Source organism: Amblyomma americanum, chromosome 1 (genome assembly GCF_052857255.1).
Source record: "Amblyomma americanum isolate KBUSLIRL-KWMA chromosome 1, ASM5285725v1, whole genome shotgun sequence".
Taxonomy (NCBI): Eukaryota; Metazoa; Arthropoda; class Arachnida; order Ixodida; family Ixodidae; genus Amblyomma; species Amblyomma americanum.
Window position 1 is genome coordinate 140,171,156 of NC_135497.1, and position 19,124 is coordinate 140,190,279.

The 19,124-nt window shown below is 48.1% G+C and overlaps 1 protein-coding gene and 1 non-coding gene across 4 annotated transcripts; one reads left to right on the plus strand and one right to left on the minus strand.

Moving 5' to 3' along the window:
* Positions 1 to 2,903: 2,903 nt before the first annotated feature.
* On the minus strand, positions 2,904 to 2,975 carry TRNAG-GCC (transfer RNA glycine (anticodon GCC)). The gene has a single exon. It is a non-coding gene; the product is annotated as a tRNA-Gly (tRNA).
* Positions 2,976 to 8,362: 5,387 nt separating this feature from the next.
* Positions 8,363 to 18,772, plus strand: LOC144113749 (uncharacterized). Of its 3 annotated transcripts, none has more exons than XM_077647053.1 (13): positions 8,363 to 8,650; positions 8,778 to 8,868; positions 8,946 to 9,059; positions 9,120 to 9,264; positions 10,111 to 10,265; positions 11,173 to 11,398; positions 12,008 to 12,150; positions 12,238 to 12,346; positions 12,973 to 13,115; positions 13,186 to 13,312; positions 14,049 to 17,614; positions 17,775 to 17,916; positions 18,456 to 18,772. In XM_077647053.1, the coding sequence occupies exons 3-13, from the start codon at positions 8,996 to 8,998 to the stop codon at positions 18,649 to 18,651; spliced, it is 5,016 nt and encodes a 1,671-aa protein (XP_077503179.1). In that variant the 5' UTR covers positions 8,363 to 8,650; positions 8,778 to 8,868; positions 8,946 to 8,995; the 3' UTR covers positions 18,652 to 18,772. The 3 variants fall into 3 exon arrangements, with proteins under 3 accessions (XP_077503179.1, XP_077503178.1, XP_077503180.1); XM_077647052.1 differs by having other exon boundaries at positions 8,364 to 8,650; positions 8,949 to 9,059; XM_077647054.1 differs by having other exon boundaries at positions 8,548 to 8,604; positions 8,949 to 9,059.
* Positions 18,773 to 19,124: the final 352 nt, after the last annotated feature.

A 19,124-nucleotide genomic window follows, 5' to 3' on the forward strand; every position in this document is an offset into this window, starting at 1 on the left:
AGGTACATGAAATACATCTTCATTTCTTTACTTTTTTTGCATTTCTCTTCTTGGCCGCAATGGTGCTGCAGTCAACGAACCCAAGACTAGCGCCGCTGCGTAGTGAAAACCACTATTCTAAACGTCCACGGTGCACGCGTCCGTATAGTTGGCGCCAGCTATTTCCTTGGGGCCCCCCAAGCCTTGGAACCCCTTATTCTAAACGGCACAGGTAAGATCGCTGAGGGAAGCGAACGCGTACAGAAGATTATAGTGGGAGACGACTCAAGAAAAAAGCGGCTTTTCACCGTCAAAGGACCCCCATCCGGCCAATGGCATCGACCGATTCTCATGAGCCTGCTAGTGTGACAATGCAGGGAATGACAGATGAAAGGGGGTAGTCTCCTCCCTGTATTGTCACCCTGTTCCATGCCTTATCACGCCAGCAGGTTCATGAGAATCGGCCGACGTCATTGGCTGGAAGGGGGTGCTTTGACGGGGCAAAGACCGTTGCGTTCTTGAGTTGTATCCGACTGTAGTGCGTGTGTGTGAAGCCGGAGGCATTGCTTTCTAGTCAGAACGAGCGTGGAATCATCCAGGCTAAGAAGCGTATGGGAAATTTCAGGCGGACGGGAGTCAGTCTTTCTTTTCTTTTTCGTAATATTTTTCCCGTCATAAGGAATAATAACTTTAATCAGGAAAAAAAACTGCGGGTGAAAACCCCGTTCTGAACTCTGTTACACCAGATCGAACTCATCAAATTGTTTACGGTGGTCATTTTCATTGAGTGTTTCCTAACTAGCTAATATGTAAGTGCGCCGCCTACAAGCTCAGGGTTATGTGTGGTGGGTTTGTTAGCCCGTGAACGCCTGATTATATTTATATTCTTTCGAATTCTAGAAACTTTTGCAGGAGCAAATCAACCGAATATTTCATTTTGGATTGTGTACTTCAGGCGGCTGAAAACAAAACTCCACCATGAATCCGTTCCATTCGAACTTGTAATAGATCATAATAAATGACCATGATGAACGTGGCGGCAAAGAAAAAGATTTTTAAAAAATTAGCGGGTGAATCCGTTTCACGCCGAGATTACCTTTCTGCAATATTGCATGTACGCAGTTCAATGTTTTGATGTCATGCATACACAGAAAACAACCCAAGAAAGGTTGTCACTACAGAAAACTTTATGCGCTTGTTTTCGTCACATCACTTGTAAGCATCCAGCGATGACGTAGCATGTACGACATGTCTGCTTCGATGTATCGTCTAGGCGCAAGCGTTTGTTTTTAGTTTCATTTACTTTATGCACACGACGAGCCAAGCAGACACATAAAAAATATAACACTCAAACAGATAAACGCGGACGCTATAAGCACGTGTGAGCGCAGACACGAGCATGTGCGAGAGAGGTTACGAACGTGTAGCAACAGACAATGTAAATAAAAAGGCTGTGCGCGCTCCAAGGCCACAAAAAGCTGCAACTTTTTAAAAGTGTATTTCTTTGGTAATCTCGTGTAGATATTCCGCATTCATAAGCGGGTAAAATATATATTTCGCATAGTGTTTGCTTTTTAGAAGTCCTAGCTTTATTCCTTATACTTCGCTGCATGCGAAATTAGCTCCAGATTTTAGCAACGCTCTTGTTATTATGCAGCAATGTTGTTATGCTGTTGCCCTTCAGCATAAACTTCTACGACCTGCATGCCAGATAACAGGAGGGCATTGGGGGTATCTATTGTTGCAGGAATCGCTAGGGCGGACGTGGTTGCTGCTACGCGCCTATTTTTTTGTGCTTTTTTTAACGCCAGTACGTTCGCACCCCCATGTCGGAAAAATTTGTGCGGCGTCGGTGACCGTTTGAAGCCTCGCATCCGGAGCGACCAGAGCAACCGGTCGCTCCGTCAACCTAGGTGGGCCGACTAGATCACGTGACCTTGTGGCGCCATCACAACCTTCCCACCAGGTTGTGAGCAGGCTGACCAATGTGGCAGGTGGCAATTAAATTAATCACTGGTCGCGATAGCTTGCTCGGGAAGAGCTGCCATGGGTCTCACAAGCTTCATAGGTGGCAGCACCTGCATCACAGGGCAGTGGCGAATCGCTTAACCGCTGCACCACTGTGCCAGAAGTGGTACAGAGGAAAAAACGCTTGTCTAGAATACGTTCTGGGCGTGTTTCGGGCTGAACGCGCTATATCTAGTGATATCATTTGGTTAAAAATGGTCTGGATGCAAGCATGTTCAATTAAACTCATAGGATTTAATTTTTTGCCTTCCTGGTTGCACCGGCTTTCGGAGCTGCGGAACACACAGTTCGGTCGTTCTAGACATGTACCTTGCCAACTATACGACGACTTCCAGTGATCTATGAAAGTTGAGAATGACCAATTCCGCATATATGGGTAATAACCCATTAACGCTACCCTTAAGATGGAGCATAAGTGTTCCTTCCTGTTTTTTTTTGCGTCTATTTCTTTCAACTGTCTTCTGTCTGCACACGGCAGAGATAGCGGCCCAGTTAGAGATGACTTTCTCGTGGTGTGGACGGACGGACAAAAATGTGCGGTCAAAGAAAGGTGAAACTTAGCCGTTAAATGCGTTCATCAATTCAAACACCGGGAGTGCATAACTGGCAGTTCTGGTCGAGCTGCAGCGAACCTACTCAAATGCTTACCCGCGAAATTCCCACCCTGATAGCAGAACAGAGACAAAACAGAAAGCCTCACTTGCAATAGAAAAAAAAATTAAAAAGGAAAAATGGGTTTATGGGTTTATGGGGGTTTAACGTCCCAAAGTGACTCAGGCAATGAGGGACGCCGTAGTGAAGGGCTCCGGAAATTTCGACCACCTGGGGTTCTTTTACGTGCACTGACATCGCACAGCACACGGGCCTCTAGAATTTCGCTTCCATCGAAGTTCGACAGCCGCGGGCGGGATCGAACCCGCGTCTTTCGGGCCGGCAGCCGAGCGCCATAACCACTCAGCCACCGCGGCGGCAAAAGGAAAAATAGTGCAGTTTTGGATCCCTTTAACATGTCCGAATGCCTAGCCACTCTATGCCAGCTAGCACATTTGAATAATATCGCAGGACCGGTTTTTGTACTGCAGCGTGGAAAATAATTCTTATTCAAGGAAAAAAATACTTATATTTTATTATGTTGCGTGGTTGATCACGTAGCCCAGAAATCTCTTTCCGAAAAAAAAAGAAAAAAAGAGGTAAGAATACTGTGGCTCTATCACATAGCCACCATGCAGCTTTTTGTTGTGAGGGCGTCTTTTGTTGTCACGTTTACACTACCTAAATTAGCAAAAGCATGAAACCAATCTGTAACTTCTTTTAGGGGGAAACTACTGAAGAAAGGTTACCTCAGAAATTCCATGCTGAGAGGTCGCTCCAATAATAACCATCAATCTAGGCAGGCCCTTGGAGAGCAAGAGCCATTATCTGCCTTGCCGCCATGCTTTTCTTGCTTAAACCATGCTTCAAAAGGCACCTGAGCTCGAGGTTTCCACGCTGCCTTGTGTAAGCTACTTTAAACGGTTGTCACTGTAGTGGTGGCATCTTTTAATTCACTTGTGTTTATATAAAACTGATGTGTCCGCGTTTCTTTAAGCATAGTATGTCGATGTAGCCTCTATGTGTCTATGGAAGAGCACGGGTACGTGCACGCTGTTTCAGTTGTAGCTTCTCATAGTGGTGCAACCCCTTCGCACTGCACCTGCGGGGGCGTACGTGCTGCTTGTTCTGTCTATCTCTTATTTTTTCCCAGCTCAAAGTCACCCCTACTACTGCCGAAGTCTTGAGCTGCTTTTGTGTGTTGGTAAATGTTTTTCCTACTGTTTTTCCCCCTGACGTCGTCAAATCGGGTGTATTGATGTGCGATTTAAGTGACCATTTGCCAATCTACTGCATTTTACCTCACAAAAGGCCTAATTCAAATAAGCAACCAGTTTTTATCCGCCATTACTCTGAAAAAAATATCAGCAATTTCAAATATCTTCTCTCAAATCGAAGGTGGGACACCATTTTAAAGGAAACAGATGCAAACAAAGCGTACGAGGCTTTTCTTTCCTGCTTTATGGCTGCATACGAGAAGTGTTTTCCCCTCGAGCCATGGGTAAAACGAAAAAAGATAAGGAAGCCTTGGATCACTCATGAACTGCATATGAGAATCAAACAAAAAAACAGGCTCTTTGAAAAATTCCTGAGTACCAAGCATGAAAATGACTTTACACTGTTTAAAAAAGTTCGAAACAAATTAAATACAGATATTAGAAAATCAAGATTTGAATACTACATAGCTAAGTTTGCAGACATTACGGGTAACTCACGGCTAATGTGGCAAACCGTGAGGGAGGTACTCTCGAAAAACATCCAGCACAAAAAGGTTCCGTATCAAAACGATGCTCTGACTGACAGTGAAGTCGCAAATTTATTTAATGACCATTTCATTGCAGTCGGATCATGCGATGAGAAATCAGCTAATTTACCGTGTGAGCAGTTCATTGTATCAAACGCCGCAAACACATTGTTTTTAGCACCCACCGACGAACGTGAAGTGCTGGATATTATTCTGGCACTAAAAAATAGCTGTGCTCCAGGAGCAGACGAAATTAAACCGAAACCTCTAAAGGCTGTAGGTGAAATAATCAGTTGCCCACTCTCTCACATTTGCAACATTATTTTATCTACGGGCGTTTTTCCGCAGAAAATGAAACCGGCCAAAGTGACTGTTGTGCACAAGGGTGGCCCCGCAAACGAACTAACAAATTATGGGCCCATATCAGTACTACCAGTATTTGCAAAGGTAGCCGAACAGGTTATAAACAAAAGATTCGTCCGATTTCTCACCGCGCAAAATATTATAGCCGATGAGCAATTTGGCTTTAGGAAAGATAGATCAGCCGAAACCGCACTCCTTGGGATAAAGGAAAAAATTCTAAACAACATTGAAGAAAAGGCACACACCCTGGGAATTTTCCTCGACTTCAGAAAGGCATTCGACTGCGTTCAGCACGATGTTCTAATAAGAAAGCTTCCATTTTACGGATTCCGCGGCGTGTCGTTGACCTTAATTGAGAACTATTTAACGTCAAGAGAGCAATTTACTGTCATAAATGCTGCAGCCTCACATGTAAAAACAATAAAATATGGTGTGCCTCAGGGATCTATTCTCGGACCTGTACTCTTTATTTTATACCTGAATGATGTTGTGAATATACTAGGCAGCGAAAACCTAGTGTTGTACGCTGATGACACAAATGTCTTCTTCTCAGGTATTGACCCCTACGCGCTCGAAAGAAAGGCTAACTATTGGTTGACTGGTTTGAGTACATGGTTAAAACTAAACAGGATGCAATTAAATGCTAGTAAGACCAAATACATTCTCTTCAGGGCAAAAGGTGTAAAAGCTCCTGACAACCTAAACTTAAACTTTGAAAACACTCAGCTGCAACAGTGCTCACAAATTCGTTTTCTAGGTTTTCTGTTTCAAGAAAATCTCTCTTGGAACTCGCATGTTGATCAGCTTCGCAGTGATCTTTGTCGGGCGGTTGGCATTTTAAACAAACTGAGATATTATCTCCCGGCGTCCGTAAAGCGGCAAATATACTATTCATTAATACATTCCCGTTTAAGCTACTGCTCCCTTGTGTGGTTAACGACGACGCAGACAAATCGAGATTCCCTCCTTGCAATTCAAAAGCGGGCATTACGAGCTGTTGGTAAAATACAGTTATTGCGCAGCTGCCGGCCTTTGTTTAGGTCTTATGAAATATTAGAAATAAGTAAACTGCACACATACAAACTATGTCTCGAAATATTACGCCAGTACAAACTAGACAAAATAACCTTCGAAACCACCTATCACACTAAACTTAGCACATACGAACTTCGAAAACAATGTATGGAAACACCTCGTGTACGCACAAATTATGGTTTTCAGAGGTTAGGATGGCAAATTCCTGACTTAATTAACCAATACCCTATTATTCTGGATACTGCACGCACTACCCCCTCTATACGTAAATACAAAATGTTAATTAAAGCAATGCTCATAAATGAACCTTAAAGATAAAAACTTAACGTATACCTACCACTAGTGTATGTTTTGTAAATATTGCTATGGTCGTATTCTGGTTAATGTATGCTGTGTGTGTTTTGTAAAGCCAGTGTTTTGTAAAGATGTCGTAATATATTATGTAAAAATACTGAAAGTGTGTTCTATTATGTAATGCTCTTCTTGATTTTGTGTAGCCAGTGGTGCCGCCTGTCATCCGGGTGGCGTGGCCTCGTCAGGCAATGTATGCCTTTTGCCACGTCACCCTGGACAACCTCTTCGTTGTCTGAAATAAATTCTGAATGAATGAATGAATGAATGAATGATTGAATGAATGAATGAATGAATGAATGAATGAATGAATGAATGAATGAATGAATGAAACTTCAAGATGACGGCCATACAGAGTTAAAGTGTGGGTGCCTACGTGACTCCTTTTCTGTGTGTGAACTACTTGGTGCATTTTTGGTGTTTTTTTTTTGACACCGAGTGCTGCGTCTGCTAGCGACCTAAGCCTTAAAAAGGGGGCCGAATGGGCACGAGCTTCAGTGCGCTCCGCGGAGGGAAAGCCGCCGCCACGTGCTCCCGGGATCCCGAGCCGCCGCACCGCATCCTTGAAGCCGCCAGCTGTCTCGGAAGGACCGTCGCCTTCGGGGGCCGCCCAGCCTGAGTGTTTGTGGATGGACTGCCGCCGCCCTCCCCGGTCAACTGCATGTTCGCTCCCCTTCTGAACTTTCCTTTCGACTGTCGCTAATTAGAACCCGTGGTACAGCAGTGGAACGGGGAGTCCACCTCTTTGGACTCATCTACTATCTGTCGCTAATTGGACTCGCTTCTTCGTCGTGATCTCTGTAGACAATTTCTTATTGCAATGTACAACTTAAATCAGTGTATTTAACGCGATGTGTGTTTTCCCGCAGTCCGTGGTAACTGTCTTGTACTACTGTCCATTCCTTTCCTGTAAAAGCTGTCGTATTCCTCGTATCGATGCTATAAACGTTGTTTTGTGTTGTTACCTCCCAACACGCCTCTGTCTCATTCACTGCGTTTGCTTACCGGATACGCCGGGCATCGAACGGCCACCCCCTTATTGTCATGACTCGGTGATGACCTCGCGTGATCACCGAACCCGTGACAATGGCACTCGACTGTTCTTTGACTTTACCTTCTTGATTTTTTCTCCTTACTGCGAGACCTGAAAAGCTTTTTCGCTGGTAGGTTCACAGGGTTGGGGTTGATTTATCAGAATCTACCTCCAACAGAAGCTCGTAGCGACCTCCAGTACGATTTCAGACCGCAAGCACAAACTTCTTTTTTGGGATGCAGTGCTAAGGTTACACGGCAATGGAGTACAGTGAATGGATATTATTTCAAAATAATTGTTTTTATTTCAAAAATGAACACGGCGTCAGTTTATACCTCATCCGTCATTCTCCGTTCGAAGTCATTCTTTTTGCAAGATCGGCGCACGAACCAGATGTCACACCAATGGCAACGCAGGCTGTCGAGTTAACAATATCTATGGTGTTTCTGCCACATATCGCAGCTGAATAAAATATTTCCAGCGTTTTCATCTTTGCTGTTTTAGTTTGTAATTGCGGTTCCCGAAGTAACAACGATCTTGCGGTAGCCGTTGCCCTTGATGTCAAAAACTGGATATTGTGGGCTTAAACATCCCGAAGCGACGCATGGGCATTGAGGGACGCCGCAGTTCAGGGCTCTGGGTTAATTTAGACCGCACGGGATTCCTTAATGTGCGCTGGCATCACACAGTGCAAAGGCATTTTTGTATTTGTCCTGCACCGAAAAGCAGCATTCGAGGTCGGGATCGAGCCTGCGACCTTTGGTTCATCAGATGAAAGCCAAAGCAACCGTCAAATGACAGGTATCAAAAACTATGCCATTTCAGAAACTGAACCAAAGATCCATGTCTTCCCTCTTCCCAAGAAGTCGGCCGTACACGTCAACTTTTTCTAGCCTTTTTTTAGGGGGGGGAGGGGGGGGTGCAGATGTCCTCTTTAGTGCATTCTGTTCTACAATATGCCTTCGGTCTAAGGTTACAAAGGATGAATGAAGGTTGCAGTGTCCACGAAGCACAGTATATGGTTGGAGTTCTTCAGTGCAACAAAATAAATGTAGTCACGTTTCACGCTGAGCCCGCACCAACAAGATTTAAAAGTAGGCAGTATCACGATGAAAACATTTTAATAGGAACTGAAACGTTTTCACCGTCATACTGCCTACTTTTCAACCTTCAAAACACTTAACGTAGGCAGTAAACCAGATTAACTTCTTCTTCACCTCCTCAAAACACGGCGAAAGGTACACGCCTCTCGAGTGTTAACAGTTGCCTTTAGCGCCGTTAGCAGCTGCTGGAAAATCAGTTTCACACAGCTACAGCTCCGCTTATTGCATCGCTAACGGCGCTCACGCTCGGTTAACGAGCTATCTTTTCAATTTGGGTTTACTCGTTGCCGCGAGGCAATGAAAGAAAAAGAAAAGCGAAAGGGCCCAGTCCGTGCAGAATCTCGCGCCGACACCAATGACCGTTGGCAGCATTCCAGGTAGTGTGCGATGCTAAATAAGCTCTAAATTTTCTTCTGCACAATGGTGAGTGAAACAACGGGCTTTATCGCATCGTGTTGTAACGCCGGGCGGTGAATCTAGGGCGCTTGCCGCTTTTTGAGCGCTCCATGCCCGGCGGCCGTCCGACAGTGACGGGCGTTGCTGACTTCAGGTGTCCTGCCTCAGCGCGAGGTGACAGGGAATGGTCTAAATTGAGACATGCGGTTCTTCTTCCCCGGGTCCGGTGCGAGGGTTTGCAAGAAGTAAGTACATTACTAGAACAGGTCATCAGCGCCGGCAGATCTCAGTGGCTCAGCCGTCGCGCCATACTTCACTCCAGCAGGGCTGCATCTGCTTCCATTGATCCGAGGCTCTGAGTGGAAGGACATAATGGCGCGCTTACATTGCCTCATCGTCTTCATTGCTCTCCTGTGGGCCCCAACCGACGGCTTGGGTAAGGATGATCGTGCACAGCGTCGTGTCTGCTTTTCTGACAGCCATTTCATGTTTGCAGCCTTTGCTAAGGCAAAAGCCGGCGCCAAAGCCAAGTGCCAACGGTTTCACGCCCTTAAGCGGTTCAGCGCCTGCGGAGCTGTGGTTGGCCATGCAGTTCGTGAGAAGAGCCTCTTGGAACACCCGAACCAAAACGCCACGTGCCAGTGAGTATAGCCAGCGCGTACAACTATAGGACGAGAGAGCTACTGCGAGTATGGGAATCACCCGCATCCGCTCCTAAAGTGAATTCAGTCAGGTACCTATCGCCTAAGACAAGCGGCCCCAGAAGGTGTGCTATATCATGTTAGTCATCTGCATGCCTCGGACCAGATCTTGTTGAAGGCCAGCTTCATCTCACAGCCCCTACAGTACACCACATGTGCATGCCGTTATAAGACAAGTGGCCGTGCCCTGTACGGTCACACCAGCTTTCCTCAAGCTTTTACGGTTTCTTACGGTCAAGACCACCCACTCACATAGTTTGCGAAGCTCTTTTTGCAGGTGACAGACCCAAAGCATCAAATGCGATAACACAAACTTCATATGTTATGAAAGCGCAGATCGCCTGTCTCTAAAGTAAGCATTGTCGAGAAGGTTTCTTAATATTATTATGTTTATTATTCTCAATGATGTTTACTACGTTTATATTAACGCCGACAACTATGCTGCGGCTAAAAAACGCGCAGCGAAGTCTTGTCCTGTGTCGTATGCTGCTGAATAAGCTCTCAGCGAGTTATTGTGTCTACATTTTATTGTCAGAGCTCCAAGCTTTGCTAAAATGTCGGATTTTGGGCTGCGTCTTCAAAAGTGGGCAATGATGAGTTTATTGCTTTCCGAAATAGCTTAGAGCGCTTGCGGATGCACTGCTATAAAATCTTCATAATCCGGTTAGTACTTTAATTTAACGGATGCTTCTGTCTTATGGCCGTAAGCGCATCTTACCATGTATATTTAAAAGCTGCACGAGAACACCGGTCGATGAAAGCTTCAAGTTGACCTCTCCATTTCAGAAAAGCACAAGGGTTCGAGAAGTGTGTGCAAGACTCTATGCGCTTGACGCGCTGCGTGAGAAGCTCGGAGTTCAACTTTCACCTTCAACATATTTCCTCACTGGTCAACGAGATGTACAAGGAGAGCTGCAGTTCAAGCGGGGAAACCAGTTCTAGTAAGTTACCCAATCACCCGATATCGAAGTGGGTAGCAGAAATCGCTCCGGGGCTGATCGCGCTTCATGCCGACTTTACCTTCGGAAAGGGAACCATAACGGCGGATTTCGCTTCCATTCTGGAGCCGAACGCCTAAAACCTGTTTTCACATGCAGGCAAAGATGCTAGCGAATCCTGCCGCCGCGGAGGAAAAACCTGTTTCGAGTCGTCGCTGCGATGAGCGGCGAGGTTCCAACAAGTTTAAAATTTACGGTGCGACGCGCCACTCAGTCGCTCAGTTGCTTGCATGTGAACCAGCCTAAGGGTGAACGCACCATTATCTACAAAAACGCAATGAAGCAAGCGACGCGTGTGCTCAACCAGCTGAGAAGCCTGCATTGTACTAGAATACACCAAAAGTCCCTCGGCCTCGTATGCCTGGACTGCGTGCGAATGGTAGCCTGCGGCTTTTTCTATTCATAATTTTGGCGTGGGTTGCTACCTGTAACTATAGGGGTTGAAATGGCCCATAGTATAATGCATGTTAGGAAAGTGGCGAACATTTAGGCAAATATTTGAAGAAACATTTGAATGCTGTGACTAACAGTACTAGAAACAGCAGACAACATACAGTTGTATTCGTATGTCAAGCTTCGCAGACAGGGAATACACTTTTCAAATCTGCCAGTGACTAGCGGGAAGCAGCACGAAGGTGGTTTGATGCAGTTCTGAAGGGGCGAGAGCCTGACGCAGCAACATTGCACGTTGAAATGACACGCGTGCCGAAGCGGCGAAAACCCGCTTTCTGCCGACGTGCTGACGCTTCCGACTCCCGCTCCTAGAGGCGCATGCTACCTTTGCATGGAGAATCTTCTCCCTGTAGCGCGTGCAGAGGGCCAGGGATGATGCGCGGCTACTTTTCCGCAGTGCTGACTGACATGAGCACGGTGTGCGACATCCGGGTGGCCGTCGTACGGTTCCTTGAGTGCTCCAGTTCCTTCTACATTGGCCAGCCTCAACCGGCCCCAGTGCTCAATCAGAGCCAAGAAGTGAGCGCGACAACTCTCGGTGTGCATTTCGGCGTCATCTTCGATGCGCCTGCTGTTAGCGGGACGCTGGACAAGTACAACCACCTGCCTTCCATCGAGTGCAGGTACGCGCAGCTGGTGACGCGAACTGAAGCCGCAGACTGCCGCCGGCGTACTTGAGCTGGCCGCTTTGCTGAAACGCACGCTGCCCGCCAACGGCATGTAGATGGAATTCTGTTTATGCAAGCCTTGCACCGGTATAGAATAATGCAAACATCCTTCCCACTCGCCTCGCGTAGGAATGATTAGTATTGCATGCAACTAGCGTGTGCATTTATTTTTGTTGTAAGAATGATTTTTGTTGCACCACGGCGTAACCTTGATTGCGTGTAGCGTTTCGTGGCAGATGCCGCTTGTTTTACTCTCCCAAACAAACCTAGTTGAACAATGCTTTTCTGCGCGCTTTCAGTGACAAGGACGTACAATACTATAGGCGCCAAGGTCGAAGCAATTACCCCTGGGCAGAATTAGTGATAGCTGCGTGAGTGAGTGCCCCCTTAGGCTTCATTCCGCTACAGCTTGAGATGATTCATTGGCCACAAAGTAGTCGTCACTCGCGAGCACACGCAGTCGCTATTGCCAGAGGGCCCCAAATGTGCTTACTTTGTAAAAATCCATTAGAATTACTATGAACGCTCTCCTTTACCAGGGTGCGATATTCGACGTTTTTACAGGCGAAGCGCCAAGTTCAGAAACTGCATCGACAACATTCACCTCTATTCGGAATGTGGCATCGGAACGGAAGTGCACTCGCATCTCAAGTACCTGGCTAATATCGTGAACCGCAAGTTCGTCGGAAAATGTAGCCAGCAGACACGTGAGGGACATACTGTCCAACTGTCGAAATTGCATGCTCGTGTCCGTATTTCGAAGGCCAATGAAAGGTGACTTACTTTATTCGCAGAAATACCTGACCTCGACTGCCAGCTGCTGCCTTTCTTGAGGAAGTTTCTTCGCTGCGGAGTGAACAGATACGAGACGGCAGGGGATCGCGTAGATCGGGATATCTGCACGTACGTATGCCTCGGACAATAAAGTACACATTTGTTACTGACATTGGCCGCAAGACGTTAAACAGACAAGCGAGACAGAAAACGACAGAAATTCGCGCTGGATGGCGATATAGCGTTACTGTAGTCATTTTGCTGGTGTTTGTCATCTGAAACGTTGATTGGAAGTAGTCAGAAAAAGTTACAGCTGACTACGACGATAGGAATTTCTCTGCGATAACCAGCATTCGCACAGACAGTTAACACGCTTTGCCTTGTTCAAACGCAACCAGTATGCGAGTGTTCAACGTGACTGCATGTAAGATAAGGATGCAGCGTAATTTATAGATGATAATTATAACAGGAAAAGGGCACTTTTATATGCAGCGACACTCCATCTGAATATTTAACGCGGGATTGAAGCATGCCTTTTTGTAAGGCGCACACAAGCAATTGGTATCGGCTTTTGATGATGCGCTCTCTACCGTCGCTTGCCTCAAATCCGCATCTGAATATTTTTCAAATTTACGCGGAGCGACGAAGAGGTTCCTTTTAGCTTTATTGTTTGTGGGCTGATTTGTGAGCTGTATAATGCGCGTGGTTACTGGTTCAATCTTGTGTACAGTGAGTGCTCAATCTTGTTTCCGCAGTCAAGTAATTTCCTACAAAGAATGCGTCGCTGCTGCCGAGCGGGTTACACACTGCAACATGCGAAACCTCTCCTTGAGCTACCACCTGAATTACCTTCACAAAGTCATGACTTCAGTCAATACGAGCTGCAACGGCGCCCGAAGTAAGCTAAGCGCTCGCAGGGGAACGGATGAGTGCGTTATGCGCGGTTAATTTTTTTCTTTTCATTTTAGACGTTGAAACTTCTGTGTACAAAGAGTTATGCAAACGGACTACATTGTTCAACAACTACTTCTCCTGTGGCATGGAAGTCCAGGCGCGTCTTGAAGGGCTCAAGAAAGGTGATAAAGAGAGATGCAGGTGAGATGATATCATGTGAAGAAAGTTTTGCATTACGCATGTTTCTCCTGCCTTTGAGGCAATCGCGTGCTGGTCTCTGATAGTTTTGAATGTAGACGAGGAGATGAGATGCAGATTATTTAATAAAAAGGGAATCGAGAGGAGGACATAGCACAAGTATAAAGTGAAGAAAATTCTCCCGGCTAAACCACTCGATCATTCGCGCTCAAATTTTGCGCAGAGGTTACAGTTGCTGCGTCTTGGTCGGGTACTTGACTGACTCGGACGATTGATCGAAAGTCCGCATCATATGCGGTGATGCCGGGCCAAAAAAGTCGATTTCGCAACAGCCTTACAACAGCTGTAACAGCAACTCCACCTCTGGCCTCCGGAATATTGTGGAGCGCTCTTCGTTTTGCGACTCGCGGCACGGCCGGACTATAGCGGCACAGCGCCGCCGCCGTTCTGGTCCGGCCGTGCTCTCGGTCGTCTGCTTTTGTTATTATGCCGCCGACACTGAGAGCTGGTGCTGCCAGTGCAGCTGTTGCGAAGTCGTCTTTTTTGGTCCCGCATCACTGCATACGTTGCGGAGTTTCGATTAATTCTCACCGGCTCTGGCAAATACCGGACCCGAACGCACAGTGTTAAACTAAAATTATCGCCGTATTCTATAATTCCATTTTCTCCGAGCCACGCAATACTCAGTATAGCAGGTATCGCTGCAGCCATAATTCTGCCCAATTCACTTCGCCCACAGGATTTCTGAAAACTTTGAGAAGTGCTTCATCAACGCCAAAGAGCAGTCGGGGTGTCTTCTCGCCGACGAGGCGACGAGCATCATGAGTGCTTTGCTGGACACGTGGAAAAAAGAGCACGCAAAGGAGTGCGCCGACTTCGACGTCCCACCCCCGCGAGGAGGCGCTCAAGCTGACTGCTTGACGGGCACCGCGGTGCGCAAGGTATTCCTGTGCGGCCTGAGTTTTCAGACGGCCGTGCGGGAGGTCAAGTTCTCCCCGCTGGCGATGTCCCCAGAGGTGTGCCGGCGGTTGGACGAAATGAACACCTGCATTGCCGAGGTGAAGGGCCGAACGCAGTGCGCCATGTCCGAACTGCACGCTCACGTCGCTCCCTTGCTGCAGCCTTTTACCATTGACTACGCAGAAAGGTGCGAGAAAATGGTGTGGTCGAACCAGTCCGCCCCAATGCTGGCTCCAACCGCGCAGACTTGTCGGCGGCTTCCAGCCTTGAAGCGGATATTCCACTGCGGCCTCAGCTTTAGCAGGATACTGGAGGAAATGGAACTGGTGCACCAAAAGGCTGAAGTTCTCTGTCCGCTTCTCAAGAAGTACGAGACGTGCGTCCCGGACTCTGCGAGCGAGCTGGGGTGCAAAAATGACCCGGTCATGAAAGGACATGTGAGGAGCTTTGGAAAGATCTTGCACAGGCAGTACTACGAGGCTTGTCTAAGGAATCGCAGAGGAATCATGCCGACGCGCTTGGAAGCCCTGAGACGCGGGAGAATGAAGAAAGAAAACAGCACTCGGGATATATTTGGCACCGTCAACATTCTGAAGCAAGAGCTGAAACGCGGAAGAAACGTCTCCGCCAACATTCAGGAGCAAATATTGAGTCAAGTGATGGAGGACTACTACGGCCCAGACTACGACGAATACGTCGAGGAAGAAGACAAGGTGCCAGATAGTCTCGATGTAAAGCCAGCCTACGACTACACCGATCGCGAAGGAACTCCGAAGGCGAAAAATCAGGATGCGCCGATAACCGCGCAGTCACCCAGGGGAGCGGCTCCCAATTCATCTGCACGGCCGGCAGAAAAGCAAGATGGTAATTACGATCCGAGAAGAAACCAAGAGTTCTGGGCAGGCGTAGAACGCGCACGTAGACTCAGGTCGCAGCATAAACACGAATCGGGGTCTGCCGAGTTAATTCATGATATTTCGAATAAACGGGCGAACTTGGATTTTGCACGACCTGGAGCATACTTCATCGACCAACTGGGTAACGCGCAGGACCCAAGAGAAGATATGTACGCTAAAAAAGAACAGCAAACCGAGGGCACCATTGAAAACCCCGGAAGAAGGCCACTTCCTGAACATTACTGGAACCCACCGGCGAGTTTTGCAGTGTATAGGCCTTTGCGAAATGTGCCGCACGCAGCAAGGCAAGGAGAGCGTGACGTTGAAGGTTGGAGGGGAGGCCCCCCACTTAGTCGGGAAGAAGAGTTGGAGATGTACGAGGACACGAGAGGCATGTCTGACCTGCTGCGGAAGCAGAGAGGAGCCCATTACGGACGCTACAACGGCAGGGGGGGCCTCGGTCCTAGGTCCGACCTGCAGAGAGCAGAAAAAGAATCTGCTCACAGGTATGCCCTTGGCGATGCTGCGTTCCCTGGAAGCTACAACTACGCTAAAAGTTCACTGAATGGGAGCGTTCCGTACTACGAGTACCATGGATCTTCGGGTGTCCAGCCATTCAAGACTGAGTACGTGGGACGTCGCATTGAGCACCGTCCGTACATCACCCTTTACGGCCCTGATGATAGGCCTGGCGAAGGGCAGCAAGACGACAGCCGTCTCATACCTGTGCGTCCTGATAGGCGGGTGATCAGCATGCAGCGTCGCGGGCTTGATTACAGAAGCGCGGACTATGATCCCCGAGAGTACGTAAAATCCCCGCTGGCACCCTTGCCGCACCTGGCAGGCGAGGGGGTCGCCTCAAGAGACATGGCTTCATTTCCTGATGACGATGGCCCTGCGCTTTTCAACGAGGAACCGCTGAGTCCTAATGGCAAGCAAATGGGCCTCCGCAGAGCTGTTCCCATCAGACGCCGTGATGGCAAGCCTCCATTGGACACTGCTCGAAACCTCGAAGGCACAGCCGGCATGATTTATTCTCCCAGCAGAAGGTATCCTGAGAACGTGCCTGGTGCCGCGAACGGACCTAGACTTGATGCCATGGATAACGTGAAAGAAGAGTTTCCTCAGGATCGCCGCCAAGGAGGGGCGTTGCCTTACTACCCTCGCCGGTTGGCTTCAAAGAAGTTCCGTGCACTCGCGGGCATTGATCCTCGATCTCTCGTTGGGATCATGCAAGAAGACTACGACAGAGGATCAAGAGATCACAACAGAGCTTCATTAAGAATGAATGACGAGCCTTTTCTTCCCGGGAACGAGGAAATCTCCCCCCGCCTCAATGCAATGGACCGCCTTAGCCCCCGCGATCAAGTCGGTCCTCCGAAAAACCCAAACTATTACGTACCCGAAGAGAGCCCCGGAAATGCGCGACCTTTCCAACGCAAGTTTTCGTTCAAGAGGCCAGCGTACAAAGAAACTAAGCCTAGCAACAGGGAGTCCTATCCAGATGAAACTCGCCCTCTCCCGAACACACCGCAGCGACACACGAATGACTCGAGTCACGTCGGGCCAAACAGTTTCCTTCCCGAGCCAGGTTTGAAGTCTCCCAAAGAGAAGGTCGTTCCCGACTTTCTAGGAGACCCGGGCGTGCACACCACGCGGCCAGAAACACGCCTGCGGAAAGAAGACCCCCCTCGGCGGAGAGCACTCAATTCTCCTGATGGACGCATGAAAGCCCTCGACAGCGGAACGGATTTCGAGGCCGATCAAAACAGCCATTCTGAGGAGTTTCTCCAACGAGGCGCTAAAGGACAGAAGCGGTTTTTTGAGGTCAAAAAGAGAAGGCCCGAGCCAAGACTCGGGTTCCCGTATGTGCGGCACATAGACGAGTCTCCGGGGCTGCTGCTCGAGAAAAAAGACGAGGCGTCCGGCGGCGCCATCGTGAAGCAGAAACCTCAGAATAACAACCACCAGCTCACACAGTACGAGCTAGAGCGCAAAAGGAAGAAGAAGCTCATCAAGGACGATCTGGACGAGATTGTGAGCAAGCACAGGGAAGACAGCGACAGCAAGGCGGACATGATGCTATTCCCCAGCGAGCGTCTCCCTCACGACGACAGAGGCGTGCGAGATTTCGACGCCAGGGCCCTGGAGGAAAACAAGGACTACTACGAAGCGGACACGAAGCTCGAAGGTGACACTGGAGATCGTTCTGCAATGTGGAGCGCCGGAGGAGACGATGCCAGAGATGAACTCGTCAGAAGGCACATGCAGCATGTCCAACGCAAGGACCGCAAGCAGGACAAGCTAATGGGAGAACTCAGCAGGCGGAGCGCCTGGTACACCGATGACATATGGAGCGACAGCAACGACCTCTTTGGCATGGAAAGGCTGCTGTCTGACCAGCGGCACGATGGTGGCGACAATATCACCGAGGAAGACGAAACGTCGCGTAAGTGTTCGCCATCAGCGAATTACCTTATTCGCGATTAAAGCGACAGCAGTTTGGTTTATGGCGCGGATCGAGAGTTAACCGTTAACAGGTCGAATTTGTGCTAAATAGACGTGCGAGACACATTGGTTATCTTTTTTTTTACCTGTCTCCTCTTTAGAATGTCTACTGCACAATCTTCAGAGACGCTCCGATGCTTGTGTCAGAGTGTTTGAGGATGACTTCAGAGCACTGGGCAATGGGACTGAACGTAACTTCAGCGCTCAAGCCTTGACGCCACAACTTCGCAAGTCTGTGTGCTCGTAAGTGCATTTAACTCCTCATTTTTTCGATGATACTAACCAGCAAATGACCGTTCATTGCACGTTAATGGAAGAGCTAATTTGACGCAATGCCAGTGGATGAATCAGCGGAAATAAATGTGAAAAGGGTACTCAGCACGCTCGTCGCATTTCTTTTTTTTTTTTTGCTGAAACGTTTGGCTCAAGTTAGCAGACCAGTGACTGTCGGAAGTTTGCCTCAAATGTATGCCTAACGCTTTACGTTGAATATATTCGACACTGAATAGTAGTCTGGTGAATAACAACTATATCTCAATTTACACTGCTTAGGAAAGTCATGGCGTCTAGTTGTAATCTTAACCAAGTATTAAGTGATAGCTGTGGTGCAGCGAGAATACCGGCCCTGTGAAGAATCTTTTCTTGGATGCTGTGACGCGACTGCCAGCTGAAAATATCTTTCAAGGACGCAGAACGTCGTGTCTACTGGCACGCTTGTCACCTTGCTATGTAGCGGCCACACACATGCTAATTATTTTTATATGCTGTTGCCTGATCCGCAGCCATGCCCGTGACTTCTCCCAGTGCATGAACGTCTTCGCACAGAAGTTTCGCTGCGTTGACAGCCAGGAGTTGATCAGCAACTTGACCGAAGAGCACCTCACGAGAGCCGGCGTTATGTTCTGCCATTCCAGCACTGCGTGCATTTCCGTAAGGCTCATGCTAGCAGCCCTTATATTGCATTTCCTTTCACTTTGAGGCAGCAACCTGGACATTATTAATGCGCCAGAACACCGCTGCGGCTGTAAATAGAGAAAAATTACCCATCTCTCTCGAAATAAACATTACATTACAAATCCAAGCATCACAGAAACTGTTCATCAAGTAGTGCGCCTGCCTACCTTGCCGACCTTGCACTTGCAAAACGTTGTTTCGCATTTCCTTCTTCCCCGTTTTGGAAGAAATAAAGCATACGAATGCACCATGGCGGAAGCTTTTACCTCTGTGGACGGTGGATGATCGACACGCGGCCCCTGTGGCCGTTTCTGAGTAATGTGATGTACCACACGATTTCGAAGAAGAGGAACAGGGTACACGGCTGCCTGCCCATTAGCTGAGCCCTGACTGCAACTGCGTCAGTGTACAGCTCATCGCAGGACACTGTTGCACGTAAGACGCAATACGGGGCTCTGTCTAGCAGCGACCAACAAGATCAGTTAGGAGAGCAGAAA